At 38.6% G+C, this 22,500-nt stretch overlaps 1 protein-coding gene across 2 annotated transcripts in view; it reads left to right on the forward strand.

Annotated features, from left to right (window-relative positions):
• The window catches only part of LOC135222817 (reversion-inducing cysteine-rich protein with Kazal motifs-like), a 162,673-nt gene that overhangs the window by 110,990 nt on the left and 29,183 nt on the right, over positions 1–22,500 (forward strand). The window contains exons 4-15 of one of the 2 annotated variants that reach the window (XM_064261125.1): positions 7,077–7,113; positions 7,879–8,042; positions 8,332–8,521; positions 9,019–9,149; positions 9,434–9,493; positions 9,829–10,328; positions 11,410–11,730; positions 12,479–12,597; positions 13,043–13,162; positions 14,482–14,617; positions 15,753–15,907; positions 18,474–18,601. In XM_064261125.1, the coding sequence (XP_064117195.1) occupies positions 7,077–7,113; positions 7,879–8,042; positions 8,332–8,521; positions 9,019–9,149; positions 9,434–9,493; positions 9,829–10,328; positions 11,410–11,730; positions 12,479–12,597; positions 13,043–13,162; positions 14,482–14,617; positions 15,753–15,907; positions 18,474–18,601 (2,061 nt within the window). Of the gene's footprint in view, positions 1–7,076; positions 7,114–7,878; positions 8,043–8,331; positions 8,522–9,018; positions 9,150–9,433; positions 9,494–9,828; positions 10,329–11,409; positions 11,731–12,475; positions 12,598–13,042; positions 13,163–14,481; positions 14,618–15,752; positions 15,908–18,473; positions 18,602–22,500 lie in introns of both variants that reach the window. The other variant, XM_064261124.1, reaches the window with a different exon arrangement.

Raw genomic sequence — 22,500 nt, forward strand, 5'->3', positions numbered from 1 at the left:
TCTGGTGTTGTCATTTCTTTTGGAAGAAGAAAAAGACAACTTCAGAAGAATAGAAAAAAAGCTATTTTGAATTGAATGGCATTATAGCAGCAGTCAAATTTAAAACATTTGCTTAAATGAAGGGTTAGAACCGACATATTATTATTATTATTATTATTATTATTATTATTATTATATCATCGGGATTGTCGAAACTCATTCAGGACGGACTTATTTTTAGCTAGGACAACATTCATCGAATTTTCATAAGAGAAGAAGGATTGTTCACCTTAAATTTTACGATTTGGTAATTATATTACCAATATCATTCATCGCTTTCCTTTAAATTCTTCACACATCATATATGTATGTATCATATATTCCTAAAATTTTTGGATACGTTTTACTGATGACGTTCAGACCTGAAATCACGTTATAATTTTGCATATAAAGCTCTGTAAACTGTTTTTTTTACTAAGTGTGAACTTGAAAATATAGAATATACTGCAAAAGTACTTGTTCCAAGTCCCGTTTTTCATTCGCTACTTGCGTGGATTTGATGATACTCTCAAGTACGTGGACTTCTTGCTTTATTGAATATATATTATATATATATATACGTTACATATATATATATAGATATATATATATATGAATACTTTGATCACGAAGTATATAACACGTGATGCTATGTATAAATGAAGGTTTTTGCCACGAAGGAATAAATGAATAATGCCTCAGTAAAGGGTCCGAACAGGACCGAAAGTACTTGGCTATCTCGCTTTTTTTCATTTTTTCCTTCGTGGCAAAAAACCTTTATATATATATATATATATATATATATATATATATATATATATATATATATATATACATATATATATATATATATATATACATATATATATATATATATATATATATATATATATATATATATATGTGTGTGTGTGTGTGTGTGTGTGTGTGTTTATGCGTGCGTGTTTACATATATGAGATAGGGTGTTTTACGGTAGGTACTGAATAGAAAGTGTAGATGGTTTATAGTACAGTACGTCATTTAATTTCTCTCGGTGTGATCAGTTCTCCTTTTGTAAACCCCTTTGAAATGGAAGCAACCAAGAGTGAGAAGACAACATCCACCAGAAAGACTAAATTGACCCTGTACTCTTTACCTCCAGAGAGATTGATAGAGACAACCTGTTGGGCGGCTTCCTTTGAAGTCTCGGAGCAATGTGTCTACCTTCATTTAGTTTTGTTGTGGCCTTAGGTGCCAGGCAGAGTGCCAGAGGCTGTTCGTACTCGATAAAGGGGGGTTGGGGGTTGTCAAACGTACAATATCTGTCTCGGGTAAGTTATCTTATCTGCCCATTTAGCATAGAGTGACTAGCGAAGGGGAACTGTAGCGTCGCTGTTCTTGGAGCTTTGTGTTGATGAAAGAAAATCATTTTTCACCCCGTTGGAGGTTACTGCTGGCAGTGCACCCCACAAAGTGTGCTGTAGTCATTACAAAAGCCGGTTCGCAGCGTCCCTTCGGCCCTTAGCTGCACCCCACTTCCTTTCTTCCGCATCGCTGTCCATCCACTCCAACTCCCTTTTTTCACTGTCTCAAGCTCTGAATGGCTGAAAGTCCCTCAGTTTTCGGCTGTACAGCTTCATTTTCGTATACAAAATTTTCCATTTCTGGATAAGAAGGAAGATTTGCGCGACCTTTCCTAGATAGTAATAGTGGCCCCAAGGGTTTAAATCAGCTATGTAGTATCCACCTTCGCGGCGCGTTTAGTACAAGCACACCGGGATGATCGTAAGAACATCAACAAAAGACTGTAAGTATCATAAAGATAACGACCTCTAAGAAATGCTAGTCCTAGATAACGACCCCCGAAAACTCTTGGGGTTTATATCAAGGAAAGATCAGCTTTTCGCAATGTGGATTTATTTTTCTTAGATTTGTTGTCATAAGGTATCTCCTATAAAAGCAGTTCGAGGTAAGTATAACTGGGAAAAATATAACTTACGAAGAATTTGTTATTTTATTGGTTGCAGGTCCACAATAATATAGCATGTGAGAGTCGACGATCTTTAATAAATATTAAAAGCTTTCGAATTTGTGCTACGTTCATCCTCAGTCAAGTGGACGGTTATGACTTTAAAAATTCGTCGAAGATAACATCTGAGCAGGGCAATTCACCAATGACATGCAACCATTATCATCATTTGCGACACGGGAAACCGTGCCCTAATGATTTTATTGTCTGTCTCATTATCAGTATTACTTTATATTATTATCATTGTATATCATTAGTGGTGGTGTTGTCTTTTGGAATGACACCTCCTCAAATACTTGCCATTGATTGAACCTCCACCATTAAATCACCACCAACCACCACCATCGCCGCCGCCAACATGAAACAAAAATACAGTGTGGAGAGAAGCATAAAAAGTACCTCAGCCGCGTTTAAGTATTTTTGATGGGATCTCCCGCAACTTCAAAGGGACTTTTTAATTCGTACCTTTTGTGGACTTTTAATGGACTAATTATCGGTAATGAGTCATTAGAGAGGAAGGGTTAAGCTGATTGGGAGCGAAAGTAGCCATCGGGAAAGAGAATCTCTCTCTCTCTCTCCCTCTCTCTCTCTCTCTCTCTCTCTCTCTCTCTGGCGTCAATGGGATTCTTGTTTTGAAGCCAGTTAGATAGAAACGATCAGTACCCTACATTTACACACATACACACACACACACATACATATACAAACGCACACACCCGTACACAAAGACGCGTATTGTCTGCTAGGAGTTATATAATAGTACGCAGTAGTGTAGTTAGTCGGAATTTAATTCGGGTAAAACAAAAATGTTACGCGCTCTTTTACTAATACCGTCATTACCTCTACTACTACAACTACCACCACCACCACCAGTACTACTGCTGCTGCTGCTGCTGATATTATTGTTGATTTAAATGCTGCTGTATTCCGTTTCATTCTGTCATTGTAAGCTACTTATATCCACAATTTTGGTATGGAAGGTCCTGCTGTAGATATACGTGTATATATATAGATTGTGAATGGTTTTAGAGAGAGAGAGAGAGAGAGAGAGAGAGAGAGAACTAGTTAATAGCGCCTCAGTGGCATGGTTGGTATGGTGGTCGCGAGTTCGATTCTCGGCCATACCATTGAGGAGTGAGAGATGTGTATTTCTGGTGATAGAAGTTCACTCCCGACGTGGTTCGGAAGTCACGTAAAGCCGTTGGTCCCTTTGCTGAATAACCACTGGTTCCATGCAACGTAAAAACACCATCCAAACAAACAAACAAACAAACAATAAGGTAAAAGAAGTAAGACGTTGACATGATATGGCTGAGATTAGGGGTAAAATAGAGTTCGAAGTTTTCCGGTCTGTACATAAAGAGTAGTAGATGCCTCCAGTGATCTTGTGCTTAAAGGAAATGGATGTTGTGGTTTATTTTATCTTCCTGTTGTGGGCGCGGCGTCAGGATTTTTCGGTCCTTCGAGGTTTTGGAGTGACATGGGGGCTTCGGGAAGGGGGTTGGTGACACGTGTAGTGTTAGACCCAGAGTCACTTTTCCCATGGTGGTCTGTTGACTGTTGTGTATTGCATCCTGGGCCGGGAAAGAGAGAACAAATCGGACGTGGCAGATGGAACTGTTTACAAATTCTCTCCCTCTTTCTCTCTCCACAGATTTTTATCAACTTGGCCCGTGTTTTTTTTTTTTTTTTTTTACCTATGAATGCTCTTTTCTGTTATTACACATTCCTTAATTTGCTTTTTTTCATCATTGTCACATAGCCTTTGGTCTCAGTTTTCAGTTAAGGTCTTGGATATTTTGGGACTTCCAGTAATTCCTGTTTTTCCCATTTTTTTTCTTTATTCCAATAATTCCTGTTTTCCCAATTTTCATTCTTTAACCTTATTTAAAAAAAATTATTAAGGAGTGATCTTCATTATGTAGTTGAGTCGGCGAAATCTGGAAGTTATAGAAAGGTACGAATACTATATATATATATATATATATATATATATATATATATATATATATATATATATATATATATATATATATTATATATATATATATATATATATATATATATATATATATAGATATATATAATAATATATATATATATATATATTATATATATATATATATTATAAACCATTACAACAGAAGAGAATAAAGCAGACGGAAAAATTAAGGGAAATAATTATGACAAAACAATCAACCTGCAATAATCGCCAACTTAACAATTATATATATATATATATATATATATATATATATATATATATATATATATATATATATATATATATATATATTATATATTGTTAAGTTGGCGATTATTGCAGGTTGATTGTTTTGTCATAATTATTTCCCTTAATTTTTCCGTCTGCTTTATTCTCTTCTGTTGTAATGGTTTATCGGTGCGGGGCTGTTTTCTCCATTGGAACTGTGGACCTTGCAGCATCCTTCTTTTGCAAGTAAGGTCGCATCATAGTTAATAATAATAATAATAATAAATGTCTGCGTATAAGATAAGGAAGAAAGAAAGTATATATAAGAGGAAGAAAATGATATAAAACAACCCTCGGCCACGCCCACGCAGAATTACGGTGAATGGTTGTACCCGCTGGGCTGCAGATTACATAGTCGAAACCCACGTTTGTTCTAACGATATCATTTCACACGCGTTTACATACGCACCTTGGGACTCATTTTAACTGAGGACTGATAATTTACTTGTTTTCTCTCTTCAGTTCTTCACTCCATCTGCGATACACAAAATTTGACGAACTTCCAAACACTTCATTTAATCTTTAAGGAAATTCACCTATGTCGTTCCCGCCTCCTTGTATCGAACATTGGTTCCTTCGATGTGAGCCGAGAGCTCTACCTCTACGCTGTGAAAGAGAGAGAGAGAGAGAGAGAGAGAGAGAGAGAGAGAGAGAGAGAGAGAGAGAGAGAGAGAGAGATGCGAAAATTATCGTGTCTTACATCCGTACCGTAGCTCGTAAGTGCATTGGCAGTAAATATTTTCCGAGAGCAGGTCGTATTTATATTGCAGCCAGACTTAAATGAATATAAGACAGTCTTGTACGAAACGGAAATTCTAACTTAGTAGCAATATAGGTACAATCGTTATTTAGAGAGTTGCACGTGATACAGCTCAGTTGTTACGATAACAAATACATATATGAAAGAAAGTAATATATACCAAAGCGTATCTTGCAGCTCTGCTTTTGGAAAATAGGATCTAAGAAATGTTTTTGAATACATTCCTTTGACAACTATTATGGCAAATCCTTAATCTAAATCCTGTCCAAATTTAAGCAGTGTAAGATAGATGCTTTTGTACTTATAAAGCGGTAAGAGGATGAATTGATCCAAAGCAGCCTTAGACCGTAAGCAGTGTTTAGCCCCATTAGGTACTGACCACGACCATTTCTTACAAAATTTCGATAATGGGGGCTAATGCTCAACCCGGCCACCATGACTCGCTCGGCGCCGCCACCAAAGATAAGTAGAAAATCAGCGCTTGCATTATACAATGTGTTCATCATGAGCCATTATAAGTAATTAAAGAAAAAAGCACCGGATAAAGACTGCTCTTCATCCTCTCGGATGGAAGCTGAACATCCGAAACCGGCCAAGGGTATCTACCCTTCCATAACCCCCCCCCCCTCCCCATGACCCGCACCCCTGCCCTGCAATTTCCTAAATATAGGGATTATTTCTTCAAGACGGTCCTGAGGTCTTGGGCGATCGAAGGTTTCAATTGCCGGATTAAAACTGATGATGTTCTCTTCAAGGCTTCCTTCGGCGGTAATTAAGGACGCACAGATCATCCCTTATTCCCTTTTGGTGCTCACCACTGGTGCGGTTTTCAGGCGGCGGGGAGAGAGAGAGAGAGAGAGAGAGAGAGAGAGAGAGAGAGAGAGAGAGAGAGATAACGGCGCAAAATAATGAAATATACCGCAGGCCAAGTTAAATACAATCATCAAAAACGATATTGGCGGGCTCTGATAAAGATAAAATTACGAGAGAGAGAGAGAGAGAGAGAGAGAGAGAGAGAGAGAGAGAGAGAGAGAGAGAGAGAGCTCTTCATATTATAAAATTTCTCCTTATTAAATTCGTATGGAAGTGAATGTTTGCTTTTATTATTTAACCTTGAATTTTTAGTCTAAGTTCTTTGTCTATCTCTCATAATTATTAGGTGCAGACCACAGACGGTTAGGTTCTGTCAGTACACACTTAATGATCCAGAACCGTGTTTATATTGATGATAAAGTTGTAGTTTGAATATTTTTTTTGAATATTTTTATTTCAGTGCGAGAGCAAAGGGCAAATGGCAAGATGTGAAACGTTTCGACCTGAGAGCAAACATTATACAAATCTCAAAAAGAGAAGAGAGGTTATGGAAGAAAGATACAATGTAATATAGAGATTGGTCCACTCAGATGCCTGTATATTTTCTAAAGTTCAGCCCCAGCTAGGAAAAAGGATATGAAGTCATTGTTTGATTAGTGTAAATTGCATTATTAGTTGCATTCATATTTATTGTGAAATAATTGATATTTTTCTTGGGAGCTGCTGTATATTTGAAGATAACCTGTGAATAATTAAATGAGATGAATGTATTCTTAATGGACGGTTTCTACATACTTGGTAGAGATCGATAGAAAAGGCAGCATGTGATGCCTTTAGGTATCCATGCCCGATGAAAGGAAGGAAAAGTGAAATGGTGACAAGAAAACAGTTTGAGATTTTACTGTGAAAACAATTGAAAAGTAACGAAAAGAATAAGAATCAGGCCCCTATGACGTATTTGACAAGCAGACTGCGCACTCAACGTTTGAAAGGCATAAGAAATAGAGTGGCAAAAGAAAAGTTATTCATAAAACAAAACCTCTCCTTGTCTACCGCAGAATTCTCTCAAGGAATGATAAATTAAAGAGCACAAGACCGAAAGACCCTCAAACAGAAGAGGGTTTACTTGAATGCGAAAGAGCATTACAGCTTCTTATTGACAAACTTCGTTCACGTAATCGCATCTTCCTCTTTTTCTTTTCAGAAAGAATTTTGGGGATGTTTCAACAACACTCTGGCAGGTACGTGGAGATCTGCTTCTGTCGCGTACTTAAGTTTCATATTGAGAGAGAGAGAGAGAGAGAGAGAGAGAGAGAGAGAGAGAGAGTTGTTATGGGAATGATAAATTTCCAAGAATATGCGAGTTTCTGAACTGGCCAGTTAGTATGTGTGCCCGACTATTCAATGCAAGAATAAATAGTGGCCAATAAATTGCGATGGATCTCCAGCACCATATGCACATAAAGGCTTAGGCAATTATAGGAAAAGTGATTAGTTCTGTCTTCTAATGCTAGGATTTTTACGTAAAATGATTTTTCTTCTGAGGTGGCGATACATAAGTCGTTGCCAATTTGCATTTTTTTGAAGCAGTTGTAATAAAAACACTGAACGCATTTAGATATGTTGGTTACAATTGCAGTTTTGAGAACAGAAAGATTCCAGTGCCTTTAGATAGCCGAGGATGCTTTGAGCGTGAGGCCACTTTCCATGGATACCGTAAAGTATTCATGGAACATGCTTATTATTTTTTAAATTATTTATGTAGAATACCCGTATTGAAGAATGTTTTGTTAAAGATAATGACCGTCTGGCTTCATATTATTTTCCTATAATAATACATTTGAAAAGAGAATATTTCAAAAACGGGGAAAGGTTAATATCAATGCAACGGCCATTATTATTCTCAATTATTAGTATCATTGTATATTATATAAGCTTAAGTTATCTAAACTGTTTATAGTTATAGGAACCTAATTTATTGAAGGCGTTTCCCTTTCCATTTGCAGAAGTTTCCGAAGGTGTAGGATGGTGGGGGCGACCCTGCTGCAGGCTGGCCCTGTCCCCCAAGTGCCAGGTGACCTGTCTGCAGGCGCATGACGCTCCACAGCTCACTCCTTCGTGCAGGGCCTCCCACGAGATTGATTTCTTCGAGTGTGTTCAGCGCATGCAGGTGATTTTTTCTTCTTCTGATGTTTGAATTGATTAAAATTCTCTCTCTCTCTCTCTCTCTCTCTCTCTCTCTCTCTCTCTCTCTCTCTCTCTCTCTCTCTCTATTTAAAAATACCGCAGACAACGGTAGCTCTTCTTTCGATTCGTAGAATATTCTGACGCTCTCTCTCTCTCTCTCTCTCTCTAGAAGTTTAGCGGACGGGTACAATAACTTGCCGGGCTGTCTAGGTCCGCCATTAGAATGATGCTTATTGTTATTTCTGTCGTTATTTGTTTTCGTGTATCTCCAGGAAGGCGCTGGCTGTTGCGCGCGCACGCAATCCTATCGGTGCCGGGCATCCTGCGAGGCCGTCTTCTCCGCCCGCACTCCGTCCCGTCGCTTGCGGCACCGCCTCACCAAGGATTGCCGGGCGCACGCCCACGTCACCCGCTGCGCCCACTCGCTCATCCGCACCACCCCCGCCCACAGGCCAGAGAGAAGTAAGTTAGTCCATTTTAGGTAAGACATATAGTTTAACCAAGCCGACAGGTTCGTTCTTATGAAATAATAGGTAAGACACATAGTTTAACCAAGCCGAGAGGTTCGTTGTTATGAAATAAAGTTCAATATATCTTGCGGTAAGTTTCCTAGTGAAGACTTCCAAATTGGAGTCTCGAGATGCTGAATATTCCGACAAAAAAGCTCGAAGGGATTTGTGCCGCTTATTGTTGCTCGTTGTCGATTTCATGTCCATAGTTTTGTATTGACACTTTGGGCTTTTCTGATGTCAGCGTCTAATGTGATGTGTTGAGAGCTACCAAAATGGGGGAAATTGTGTCGTGAAATACGGAGAGATGTTTCAGAAATTAAATAAACAGAATATTCTGTAGGATTTGAGGTATTTTTATTCTTTGTTTTCTCTACAGATGTGCATCGTTTAGTAGGATCCTTCCAAATCTCTCTTTGTATTTATTTTTCTTCCTTTTCTTCTTTCCAGACCTACACTGCTGTGCGGCATCTGACCTTGCGACCTGTAGGGCCGCTTGCCGAATTGTCTTGACGTCCGAGGCACCGCAGCAGGATATTTTAGACCAACTCGAGGACGCTTGTGGGGCAGTCGACCTCACGGTAGGAGTCCGTCTTTTTATGCTAATGCAGAGGCTGACATGAGGGGTATCATTTTCTAATGAACAGAATTGCCCTTTCTTTACATCCATTTTTTCCTCTTTCCATATTATTTATCCCTTTTCAACAACTGGGTTATCATCTGCTTTTGTTCTTCGTGTGAAAAAGTCACTTGCGTAATTTACGTTATTTTTTACCAAAAAGAAAGTTGAATTTCGACATGGATGCGAAGGATACCTTCATTCTTTTCACACGTAAGTAAATAGCAGTTTGCTCTTTATTTCCAGATCGGTGTCTGGAAGTGCCTGTTTCGACATAGTGAGGGCGTCGCACCAGAAGTGAGACAAGTAAGTACTGTTCGTTCAGTTTCATGTGTTGGTTGTTGCCTGCCTTTTGTTTTCTTTTGAAAAAAACAACAGAACCGAGGATAGTCATGATTTTGAAAAAACAGGGTCACTGGCAGCTTCAGACCGGGGTCACGATTCACTGAAACTCTAGACTATGAGAGTTAAAGAATGGTTGAGCAAAACTGTTAATTATAAATTTCAGTTATTATTGCTTTTGTATATGTGAGATTTTGATAAAAAGGAGTTTTCACAATACATACGAAACATTGTTTTTTCCATTTTCAGTTCCAATAAGTTTTATGGTCAAGTTAACTTGCTTTCCCTTAATTTCCAAGGTATCGAAGCTTGGTCGCCTAGGCCTAGATGCTGCTAAACTGGGCTGCTGTAGCCGGGCTGTGTCAGCGGAGTGCCGCGGTCTGTGCAGCCGCGCCTTTTCCAAAGAATGGGGCCGGGCTTGGGACGCCTTGCAAACCTCATGCCTGACCCGCCCGCAGGAGGCGTCCCTCTTCGCTTGCCTCTGGGAGGCCGACGCCCCTTGCCAGCAGGGGTGCTCTGGACTCTCCTTCTGCACCAACTTCAACCACAGGCCGAACGACCTTTTCCGCTCTTGCAACGCGAGGGCCGACGCCGCGGCCGAGGAGGACCTGAAGTTGTGGCAGGAAAGTCGCACGCTGACGCTTCCAGGACTGGCTGCCTCCGTGCCCCTCAGGAGCGTCACCGAGTGCCAGCTGGAACTCTGGAAGGCCGTTGCTTGCTCGCTGCACCTGCGGCCTTGTCACCCGACCTCCCTCACCAACGCCATATGTTGGCACGACTGTGTCAAACTGTTATCTAGGTATTTATTTGAATTTTTCACGTATCGAATATTCAATATGCAAGTATGTTAAGAGATCATATGGGAATATTTGTTAGAATTTAGTGACCACTAATATATATATATATAGATATATATATTATATATATATATATATATATATATATATATATATATATATATTAAAACAATGTTGAAGTTGAATATAGAAAATGGAATATAGAAGTTATTAAGATCTTGCTATTTGCACGTAAGCAATCATGTTATAGGTTTTAAAGTCTCGGCCATCAAACGTCTTTCCTCGCTGTCGTTCTTCAGCATCCTGTGTCAGAGATTAAATTTGGAAAGGCTGGTTTGTCGCAAAAAAAAAAAAAGCTGTTTTCACTGCAACTTCATAAATTAAAAACGAACAAAAGCTTCAAACCCGATTAGAAGCCCAATTCCACCGCCGAATACGGAAATGGTTTCATTAACAATATTTCTGATCTCATTTGTTATTTGTATTATGAACTATTCTAGCCATAACTTTCCTTTGTCTTCAGTGAAGTGATGCTCATTTCTCTCCACTAGCCTAGTCTACCTGAAACCTTTGACCAATTCTTTTTATTTTTTTCATAATGCATAAATTTCAGAATTATTTCATTATTTATTTTATTGTTTGATGTCCTTGAGCAACTGATTAAACTTACATCTCTGCCATGTGGCAACTGGTCAGCAAGTTTCATTTCGGATTTATGAATGATATGGGATCCATTAGCTTTTAAGCAATATAACACTTCATTTTCTTATTTTCTTTAATGAATTATTGTGCGCTTTATTTTGTGATGTCAGGTATCATCCTTATAGATACTTAATAGAACCTGGAAAATAATGGACACATCTAAAGGACTAGCTAGTTTGTTCAGATTTAACTTGTCATAATACGCTATACAAATGCTTTCTTTTTACCCTGGTGTCATTACTTGTGAACTGCTCCTAGTTCAGACGGTTTAAATATTGATTTAGAACGATTAAAGGGCGTCACAACAATGTTAAAAAAAAAACACGTCGAAGTACAAAATCGTGATAAAACCTTCCTGACGGATCCTTTCCTTTCCTTCAGGTGCGTGGAGGACGCTGGTTCCTCCGAAGGGGGAGTGACGGCGGCCTCCGTCTGCGGTACCCTGAGTCCCCCTCCGGGAAGTCCGTGTGTGTCGCTCACGGCCTTCTTGTCGCCATCACTGGTGCCCAACGAGCCCCCGTGGCGAGTCCCTACCTCCCCGTGCCGTCCTTCGCCTTGCCCCGGCCGCTCCGTTTGCACCATCAATAGTGAGTGCCGTGCGGCAGAGCCGTGCCGCCCTTATGTGTGTACGCCCGCCTGTACCTTGGGGGAAGTCTCAAATGTTGCCGTTCCCGTCGGTGCCTTCGTCAGTGTTCCTTTCAGGTTGGTTGGTTGTCCACTTCAAAAGTTGGAAAGGAATACTAATATGCATCATAAACGATAAGACAACAGATTAGGTCGTTTTCTGTGCTATATATTTATTAGTTATTAGTCATTAATTGATTTTTGTCGTAAATAAAAACCCTCGTCAGTGTTGCCTTTATTTTTTATCGAAGTAAGTTTTAGAAAACATGTTCAGATCTTGCTGAGCTATAGCAGACGTCAAAACAAAGACGAAACATATTAAGCGAAGAGCCAGAATTTGAACCAATAAACGACCCAGCAGTCACAGACGTAGAAGACGATGAGTACAGAATAGTCTCAATGACTCCCTCTAAAAACCGAAGAAAGACAAAAAGAAACAAGGGTTTTCACTTACTTTCTTCAAGTGGCAAAGGTGTAAGAATGGAAAGAGTGAGGAACATGATATTCATTCAGACGCATGCTTGTTTTATTAGCCATTCCCTAACAAAACAAACGGGTTTTTGTAATACATACATACATACATACATACATATAATATTATGTGTATGTATGTATGCATGTATCACGCTCCATCACCATGACCATATTTACGCTTTCACACTACTGTTTATACAAATTTTGCTCATGGCCATTTTATCAATTCAAATGATTGAATGACACTCATGGGCTGCGCTGTGAGCAAGAGCCCGTGCTGGGATAACGCCAGCTCAATCATGAAGAACAACGACATGAAATCTATGAGATGTTCCTTCCTTCATTCCAGTAGCTCAGGATTAGAGAGATGTGGGCGTGTGTGCGAGTGTGGAAGCAAAGGGGAATTGGAGGCGTGCAGGTACCTGCCGTGTGTCGACCCGGCCCCCTGCTGGTTGGGCACCTCCAAATTTGGTGAGTATCCTTTGGTTCGGTTCATATTGCCTTTTTTATTCAATTTTTCTCATTTCACCTGCATCCTTTTGTTTACATTTGTCTCTCTTTCTTTTCTTTAAATCTTCAGCAGATAACCTTATGACAGAGTCAACTCTCTCTCTCTCTCTCTCTCTCTCTCTCTCTCTCTCTCTCTCTGTTTTTGCCCTAGGCCTTTTTGCGATAAAAATTAATGTTGAAAATGAATAGCACCATATAAATAATCAACAAGTTGTTACTATCATCAGTATTGAAATCAAACGGAATACTATTAATTTCTAAGTATCTGGATATAAGTTTTAAGTCAAAAGGAACTTATTTTTAATTTCTACGTTTAATAAAGGTTATTTTCCCTCGTAACTTATTCACACCTGCATAGTATGCAACTTGCATGTCAATTTCCACGCCTTCTCATCTGTTTATTTAGATCACGACACCGAGGTGGTGGTCGGCTGTGAATTGTGCGTCTGTCACGCCGGGGAGCTCACCTGTGTTCCGCGGCCCACCTGTCCCCAACACCTGCATCGGTTCTTGCCCGTGAACACAGGTAGGGTCGCTGTCGTCGATGACTTTTATGGGTGTTAGCGTTGTAGAAGGTGTTAATTATACATGTAACTCGTGATGATCACTCCTTTCTTTACTGTTGCAATCCTACGTCAAAATCTGATTGAGTCTAGAAATAAAAAGGACCAGAAATGAAGAAGCAAGTAAGTATACCTTAGTTTCACCACACCGAAGGATGAGATAGTCTACGAGGCTAGGAACCAATTGGTTACCTAGCAACGGGAACCACAGCTCTTGTGGGATCCGAACCACATTATATTGAGACATGAATTTCTAGTCACCAGAAATAAATTCCTCTAATTCCAGAAATGAAGAAAAGTCTCTGTTTTCAGTAAAAGGAAACTCGAATTTTATCATTGTTTATCAGTTGCCGGCGCTTTGACTCTTGCGATATACTACTTCTGTATGTAGCTGCAAGTGTTAATGGCAGATGTTTCGACGCCAATGGACTGTGCATGCGGAGCGTTATCACTCTTGTAACACACTTGTTTGGCTTCAAAATGTCATGGAGATAGCCTGCTGTAATGTGATATCTCTGTACCCAACGATTGGGCACCAGTGCGTTGTGTTGCCCGTAACGTAGAGTAATCAGCTTTTATTAGAATCAAAGGATAACCTTATAACTGCGTTTTTATACAGATGAGAGATAGGCCACGCCTCCTTTTTGGCCGGTGGTGTTTACCAGACTGTTGGCGAGGCATGTAATGTATCTAGAAGCTCTCGTCAATTGTTCTGTAAGGGTGGTCCTTATAATACTCTGGAATATCTATGCCTATTAAACGCAAAGATAAAGAAATCTCTAGTAGAACTGTCTTAAAATAAACTAGAACGGAAGTTAGAAAAGCAAAGTATATCTCTGCTTACTACTATTGAAGTAGTAGTAAACTTAGATAAAAAGACGTTTCCCTTTTTTTCGGTGAGGGTGCAGTACATAGAATGATGCAGTAAGTATGGTTAAACAGTAATTGGTGAATTGTTTATTATTTAGCCAAAATCAAATCTGCAAGTTAGGTTTCAGCATGCTCATCGTAATCGTTTATACTTGCCGTCATGTTTAAGCGTTATTTTCTCAGATTCTGATTTTAGTATCTGTAATGACTTGGGTGTAGACAGTTTTTTTGGTATCTTGATTATGATTGAATATTGTGTAAAGGTCAATTATTTTTGTGGGATTTGATTTTTGCTGACGGGAAAGTCAAGTAAATGCATTATCGACACTGCCTTCGGTGACATTAACCCCAGATGCTTTGACACCAACATAACTTTAAAGTAATAACGTCGCTTCATGTTGCTCTCTTCCAGGCTTGGGCTCAGGCCTCGTCTCCAGGTCTCTCCAGAGAAGCACAGGTTCGGGAGAGCTGCCTTGTGGGTGTACCGATCACTGGGTGCCTGTGTGCGCTTCCAATGGGCGCACGTTCCCCTCAGAGTGCCTGGCCAGGTGAGAACAACCGTATATAATGACACATGCAAACGCACGAGCACTCGGTCTTATCGACTGCCAGTTATAGGTGTAGTATGAGGAAGCACAGTGCACATTTATGACATCCGAAGCTCCAGACAAACTGCTTAGATTGTCATAAGATCAGAATTTTTGAGTACAGAGTAAAATACACAGTTTTAAGGGCATCACATCTCATCTTTATTAATGCCCCGTGACACAATTATTATTATTGTTATTATTATTATTATTATTATTATTATTATTATTATTATTATTATTATTATTATTATTATTATTATTCAGAAGATGAACCCTATTCATATGGAAGAAGCCCACAGCGGGCCATTGACTAAAAATTCAAGTGTCCAAAGAATAAGTTGATCCTTTGAAATAAATAACAGAGATTAGTTTTAAAAAAAAATATTATTATTATTATTATTATTACCTGTCAAACTTTTAACTGTTAATTTCCGTTTCAGCGTTGAATGACCTAATAGGTCCCCATGCTTGGCCTTTGGCCTAAATTTTATATTTAATTCAATTCAATCCTAAGAGGAGCACAAGTCACTCGTAATATCACATGAATGCTCCACTCTTGGAGCTTTCATGTGGGAATCTTGCTCTTGTAAAGACGGACATTACGGACTCCTTATATGGATACGTCCATGCTAATCTATTTGAAGATAATGTGTCACTGTATTTATGGTCATGTAAAAAAAAACCATAATTATTATATGATTATATAAGTATATGTGTGTAGATTCATAACAGTCAATTATTCAATGTTTTTAGTTAAGAAAATGAAGTTTGTCTGTAAACATGGGATCTGGATATCATTGAAAGTATACCTCATCATTTGCGACTTGATCGTTATTGCTTTATTGCGTCGTGTTATCAATGAAAAGCACAATTTAAAAAATATCAGTCTTTTATAGAAAGTGTCATCGCTTAGGCAGCTACGGAATATCTTCCGGTCATGCCATATCCTTTGCACTTAGCTATGAATAACAGTCATACCAATCCCACGAACAGCCAGTGACGTGTGACCTTAATCTCTGCCTTTATAGCTCTGCACCAACCAAGCAATAAAAGGCGCACATACGTGACTTGCTTTTAATTCAACATTTGGCAGGTGTTCTGGCTTGGACGAAGGGTCGTGGGTGGCAGGCGACTGTGGCATTTTGGACGCCTGCGCGGGCGTCAGGTGTGGGCGGGGAGAGGTGTGTGTGTCTGCCCCTGCCATATGTCTTACCTTGCCAACCACCTCTTGTCCGCAGCACATATGTGGTGAGTATGAGACAATAGGGTGTAATATACAACAGAGAAAGAGAGATGTACTCAGATGCGTTTACGTTGTGTGCATGCTGAGAGAGAGAGAGAGAGAGAGAGAGAGAGAGAGAGAGAGAGAGAGAGAGATGTGCATGAACATACCGTACGTGCACGGTGTGTTCATGCTGAGAGAGAGATTTAATTTATTGACACAAGTAACTGGCGTTACAGGGAGCGAGTGAGGCGTGTGTACTCGGAGACATGTATGTAAGCCGAGTTCATGAAGAGAGAGAGAGAGAGAGAGAGAGAGAGAGAGAGAGAGAGAGAGAGAGAGAGAGAGAGAGGAATATACCAGAATGCATGTGCGTTGTGTTCGTGGTAACATGTACTGTAAAAACAGATGGTGAAAGATCATATTATTTACGTTGTCTTGTCTTGGCCTGGTGTCTAACCAAGAGTCCCAAACCATAACTCCAGATGCAGCATCGTGCTTAGAAAATGATGAAACGAAAGACTGGTTAATATAACCTCGCATTCACAAGATGAGGAGTCCCTTCGCTATTACCTCAGTCACAGAATAAAAAATATTTAAAAATGAGGCATTTCTAGCTGGTACATGAAGGGCTGATGCTGTGGAACTGCTCTGCACAAGGGGTTCCTTCTTGATTCAGGAGTTGGAAATTGAACCTGACTGTGACAGTTGTCTGGTTTTTCTGTGGAGTCAATCAGTATGAAGGGAAACGGCTGGCAGTGTAAAAGAAATATTTCTTAAGGATTAACAGACGAATAAGCTGATAAAGAAAGCATCCCTGAAATGTATACTGTCGTGTTAACAAACCCATAAATTGAAAGAGACTGCGCATGGTTGTCCTTTTAGCTGGGTTGTTTATGTTTTGTTTGCAAGAGCTCATCACGAATTGTGTGTGTTTGTGTGTGCGTGTTTGCATTTTTGGCAGTCCGTCCGTCCATCCTCTCGGTCTCCCTCAACTGTTTGTTTTATGAATGTCTAATCAGCTTGTGCATACTGATGAGCTGCGCGTGTGATTTATATTTTGCTTGGCTCAAGACGCAGGAATGGGTCGTGTGTAAAAAGAGACGGATGCCTTGTACCACACTGGCATTTTTCCTTTTTATTTTTTATTTTTATATTTGTGTAGTTGTGTTGATTTGTTTTCGTGAGAGAGGCATGGGAGGGAGAAGACGAGAATGGTTTGTCTGACTATTTGGCACCCCCCCCCCCCTTTTTTTTTTTGTGTGTGTTAATTGATATTGAGTTTGGTGAAAGTTGGAGATCAGTGATAAGAGTGCATTGTTTGGATTAACTGTTTCTTCGCTTTGTGTTTTGATATGATGTAGACGGAGGGAGATCATTGGTATGCCAGCTTTGCTTAGCTTTTTGTGTTATTTGTGTCCATTGTTTTTACTGAGGTTTTATTTTATGTATAGAAGGGAGGGGAAGTTATGAGGGAACCAGGAGACCGATGTGTTGCCCTCCGCCATTCATCCCTGGCGTCACTTATTTATTTTCTTTTCTTCCATTGGACAGATTTCTCTCGTCCTCCTTTCAACTCGTGGCGATGTTTGTGTGGGGAGTTGTCGTATAAACAGTCCATAACCAGTGTTCTTGCATTTATCCAATAGCTCGTAACTGTTAACTCGGCTGTTAATTGAAATATTGCCGTGTTAACGATGTGCTAGTTTGGGGTGAGTTTGGACAGCCGAGTTAATATGAAAATAAAAATGAAGTAGAAATTTAATGGAAACTTGGCCCTCAGGAATTTCTTCATGACCACAAGGGTGTTTTCATAGATACGCTGATAGCCACTATAAACTGACCAGCTCACATTTTTAGTGAAACAGAAGAGGTGTTTGTTGAAGTAAAGGGAAGGGAAAATTAATATTGATTTCTTTCGAAAAAGTAACCAAAGATGACTGTGGAGAACTTATGGAAGAATCAACTAGATTAAGCAAACCGTTTTGAAGGTGAACATTATAAAAATTACCAAATATTATGTTGTGAGACGACCTCTTCATAAGAACGATAAGTTAAATGATACCTTAAGTTACCCCGCCTTTTTAAGTTGCTGTAAAAGAGTACTATTGAGATGGCCGTTTGTCTGGCCATCCGCGCTTTTCCTGTCCGCCCTCAGATCTTAAAAACTACTGAGGCTAGAGGGCTGCAAATTGGTGTGTTGGTCATCCACCCTTCAATCATCGAATATACCAACTTTCAGCCCTCTAGCATCAGTAGTTTTTTTTTATATGTAAGGTTACATTTAGCTATCATCGTGCGTCTGGCACTGCTAAAGGTGCCAACAACATAGGCCACCACCGGAGCGTGACTGAAAGCTTCACGGGCCGCGGCTGAGAGTTTCATGGGCCGTCCATATACAATATATGCTGTACAGAAAACTTGTTTTTTTTAAGGAAATGCATGACTCAAATCTAGTTTTTTCCTGACTAAAAGATCTATTGCTGAGACCAGCTCTTTTAAATGAGATTGTATATATTCAAGGCTTAGAGACTAATGGTTCAAATCTACTTATTTTAAGATTAAAATGTACTGTTTTTTCCGTGTTTCTAGTTCCTATGTCTGGTGCTTGCCCGGCCGAGGCCTCGGGCCCAGCCTGTGATACCCAGGGGAAGAACCACGACTCCTTGTGTCACCTCGTCAGGGACGGCAGCAACCTCGCTTATTTGGGTCGATGTCGGGTGAGTTCAACATTTCTCGATTTTTTAGATTTTGTTTGTGGCTGTTGGTGGTGGTGGCATTTCTGTACTTCTTCAGGGGTGCCAGTGACTGGTAGCGAGTGCTTGCTATGTTATAGTTGCAGTTATACTTTTTTAGGTGGCGTTTGTGACCGCTATAGAGTGTGTGTGTGTGTAGGTATGCTTGACGTGTGTACGGAGTAAAAATAGTTATTTTTAACACTACTGTTTCTAGTTGAAAGTCTACCATATTTTAGTATTCGTGAATGTTAGAGATAGTTTTTATCAAGAATTAGGGCTTGTGGGCATCTGTGTATTGGTATCATTGTATAGCATAATTGTACCTTTGTAGTATTTGAAGTTCTATTATTGATTGGTCGGTTGAAAAAAAGCGGCACTAGGCGTACCTTTATATGTTATATTTATGAATGTCCTGTGGGTGTTTGAGTATGTTTGAAGGGTACGTTTATTCCTTTTTATGATCAGAGTGGTGGCAACTTCTGCCATAGGCTGTGAAACTTATTTATAATCTTCCTTGCGATGAGTATCCTTCAGAATCATAGACTTGTTTACAAATAGACCGCTTCGTTTCATACAATTGCGTCACCTTCAAAGAGTTTGCAGTCCTTGCAGAAGTGACAGAATTTTTATACATCTTAACCCTAAACATTATGATGACTTTCACTTTGGTCAGTAGAGAGTATTGCAGCTGGAGCGCTCATTTGTAATGGAGTGATGTGGCTGGTATTTGGTAGGAGACCATTGTAATGAAAATTCTCAGTGAGAGATTTTAATTTGGTGATTTTTTAAAAACATGTGAATTGAAATTTTTGTAAGGCAAACGGATATTGAACATAAATACCTGAAATTCAATGTTATCTTTATTAAGGTCATATTTTGTCGTTGATCATCTTGCTCTAAGACGTGACTGGTAACTACTTAGACGATGTTTTTCTTCATAACGACAAAAACATTGTTGTTCTTGGACGTGTTTTAGGACAGAGTATTGAGAAAAAGAATATCGTACACTTCATGCAGTTTATACACACACAACAATAACTCTGTCTTTCGATGTAATCGTTGTAAGTTGACAGTGCAAGTAACAAGCGGAATGGAGATAGCGAGGGGAAATAGAATATCAGACCTTAGTGAACAGCAGTCCACCAAAATGTAACCTGTTAAATCACTTTTACTACGGGGTTAAAATTGAGAATTATTCATATTATGTATATACATATATGTATTTATGTCTATATATAAACATATATATCTATATCATATATATATATATATATATATATATATATATATATATATATATATATATTATATATCTCACGCGTTCTCGTATTTTATAAGCATTCACACATTTACATATACAATTTATATATATATATATATATATATATATATATATATATATATATATATATATATATGTATGTATATGTAAATGTGTGCATGCTTAAAATCACGAGAACACGTGATGTCTATGCGTATGAACCTTAAGAAAAAATTAAACAGGTCATGATAAATCCTGACCGGTTTCGTCTTTAGTTTTGTAAGAATGCTTCTAGAGGACATATACTACACAGAGTTAGAATTGACACTGTATATGCTAGAGTGACAGTACAAACGATCATAGAAAAAGAGAGGGAAAGAGTAGTCGACTCATCGCCATCTGAGGTCAGTGCTCCATTTTCAAATCTTTCTGATCTACGCTGGTGGGCCCACACCGGTGTTGTAGTTTCAAATAGACTACCCTCCTTAAAATACACATTTTACATATATCTTTTTAAATAAGTGAATCGAATTTATACATTCTACGGCTAATATTCTTAGTCGTATGGAAGCTTTCTTTTATAAAACTAGATTTAAAAATGTATCTTTTCAGTATATTATTGGAATAAACTGTCCACTTAACCCCGGCCAATTTGATGGCACGAACAGAGACCATTCCCCTGTCCATATAGTTACGTATTTTGCGCTGCTCTATTCTCTTTCCCGGTGATTTTCCAGTTTGACCAATATAAAAGTTGCAAAATGGGATTTAATATACATATCTTATAGTGCTGTTGGGAAAAGTTCTTAGCAAGTGTATGTTTCATCGTGCCATTGTTCTCAAATGCTACGTCAACTCCAAAGTTCTTAAAGGAGATGGGATTATCCTTGAAGCTATTACTGTGTTATGTTCTTAAATACGTATTAACTCCAAAGTTATTAGAGAGACGGGGAATGTCTTTGAAACTAATGCTATAAGATAGTACAAGCAGGTTTTTTTTGTTGTCGTACGATTCTCTGCTGCTATCATAAAAAAGATTTTGTCTTTTTTTATAATGCATTGTGGCTCCATATACGCAACGCTCTTAAAAACCTAGAAGTTAAAAAATATTTTTTTTTTTACTTCATTGCGTGGTCAGAATAAAACTATATAATAAAAAATTGGTAGTTATTTTGCTTGTATGCACCTTATTTAGACCCATTACTACTGCTGTGTATTATTATTAGTAATTTTGCATTTAATTCAGTTTGGGAAAATTGGTTTAATTTAGAAAAAAATATTACATTTTAGTTATCCTGGTCGAACACGCAATATGCCGCCACGTCAACATATCTTAGCCTTATTTCATTGCGTGGATTGGTTTTGTTTAATATCCTGCTTTTAAAAAAATTCCATACACAAATTGCTTATAGTTGGAGAGAAAGGGTTACCCATTGCCATACAAAAACAATTAGAGTACAATTCCCGTTAAATTTAGTTTCTGTTCTTTTACACATATTTAATCAATTCTGCCGAAGTGATTTTGGAGAGTTGTATATCTCACTATCTGCTCTAAGGTATGAGATCGAAATTCTGGCAGATCATCAAGTGTTTCCTTTCTGAATAACGATACCAAAGCAAAACTCACAAGCCTGGACTCACTGTTCATCTGCACATTATTTCATCTTTTTTGTTTTAACACTTCTTTTTATTGGCACCAGGAATATCAACCAGCGTGTCAAGAATAACAAGGTATTTTGCAAGATTGTCTGAGGGGAAATGTGTTTTGTGCATTTTTACTACTTCGTACGAATACTGAACGATTGTGAGGTCCCGCAAAACCCGTGTATTTGTGTGTGTATGCGTGTGTATGACTTTAAAAATAACACGTTGCGATAAAAAAAAAAAAATAACACGGTGCGATTAGGAACATGTAGAAGTGCAAGTCTCCTAATTTCAGTAAAGTAATTGTAAAGATTACTGTAATTCAAATACAGCCGAAGAGAATGCGGGGTTTTACGTGCATAACTGCGCACACTTTAAAAAAAATATTTATTTGTGTTTAATTTTCACTTAATGTCTATAATCGCAAGTCATTCCCTCCTAGCGAAGAGATCGGATCGGGGTTGAGTCGCGTTCAAAACTGAATTCAAAAATTGGTTTTTACTTTCTGAATTCAGTAGTTTTGATTGTTTAGAGTATTGGACTCGTTTCTTTGTATAAAAGGATTTTTCATTATTAAAGGTTTTCAAGTTTTTTTTTTTTTTAACTTTAAATATTTTTCTTGCAATTGTGAGATTTCGGCTGATAAGAGGTGTTTGGGACTGATAGTTTCAAGTTTGGAACTCTGTTCTAAAACTAAGATTTTTTTTAGATTTGCTTTCAGGAGTTTCCATTTAAGATAATGAAACTTTAAGCCGTTATTTATTTGATTGATGTACGCATTCATTGTTTTTTATGAATTTTGCGCAAAGAGTCCTTTGAGTTTGTGCGGCATTTGAGGTCTGAAAATGATTCATATTTACGAAGTCTATGATGTTTTGTGGCATAGCGATGAAGCAGCGTTGCAGTGCGTGGTACATTAAACACAAGAAAGAAAGTGACAAATGGCTCTCTCTCTCTCTCTCTCTCTCTCTCTCTC

The sequence above is a fragment of the Macrobrachium nipponense genome, chromosome 8 (genome assembly GCF_015104395.2).
Source record: "Macrobrachium nipponense isolate FS-2020 chromosome 8, ASM1510439v2, whole genome shotgun sequence".
Taxonomy (NCBI): Eukaryota; Metazoa; Arthropoda; class Malacostraca; order Decapoda; family Palaemonidae; genus Macrobrachium; species Macrobrachium nipponense.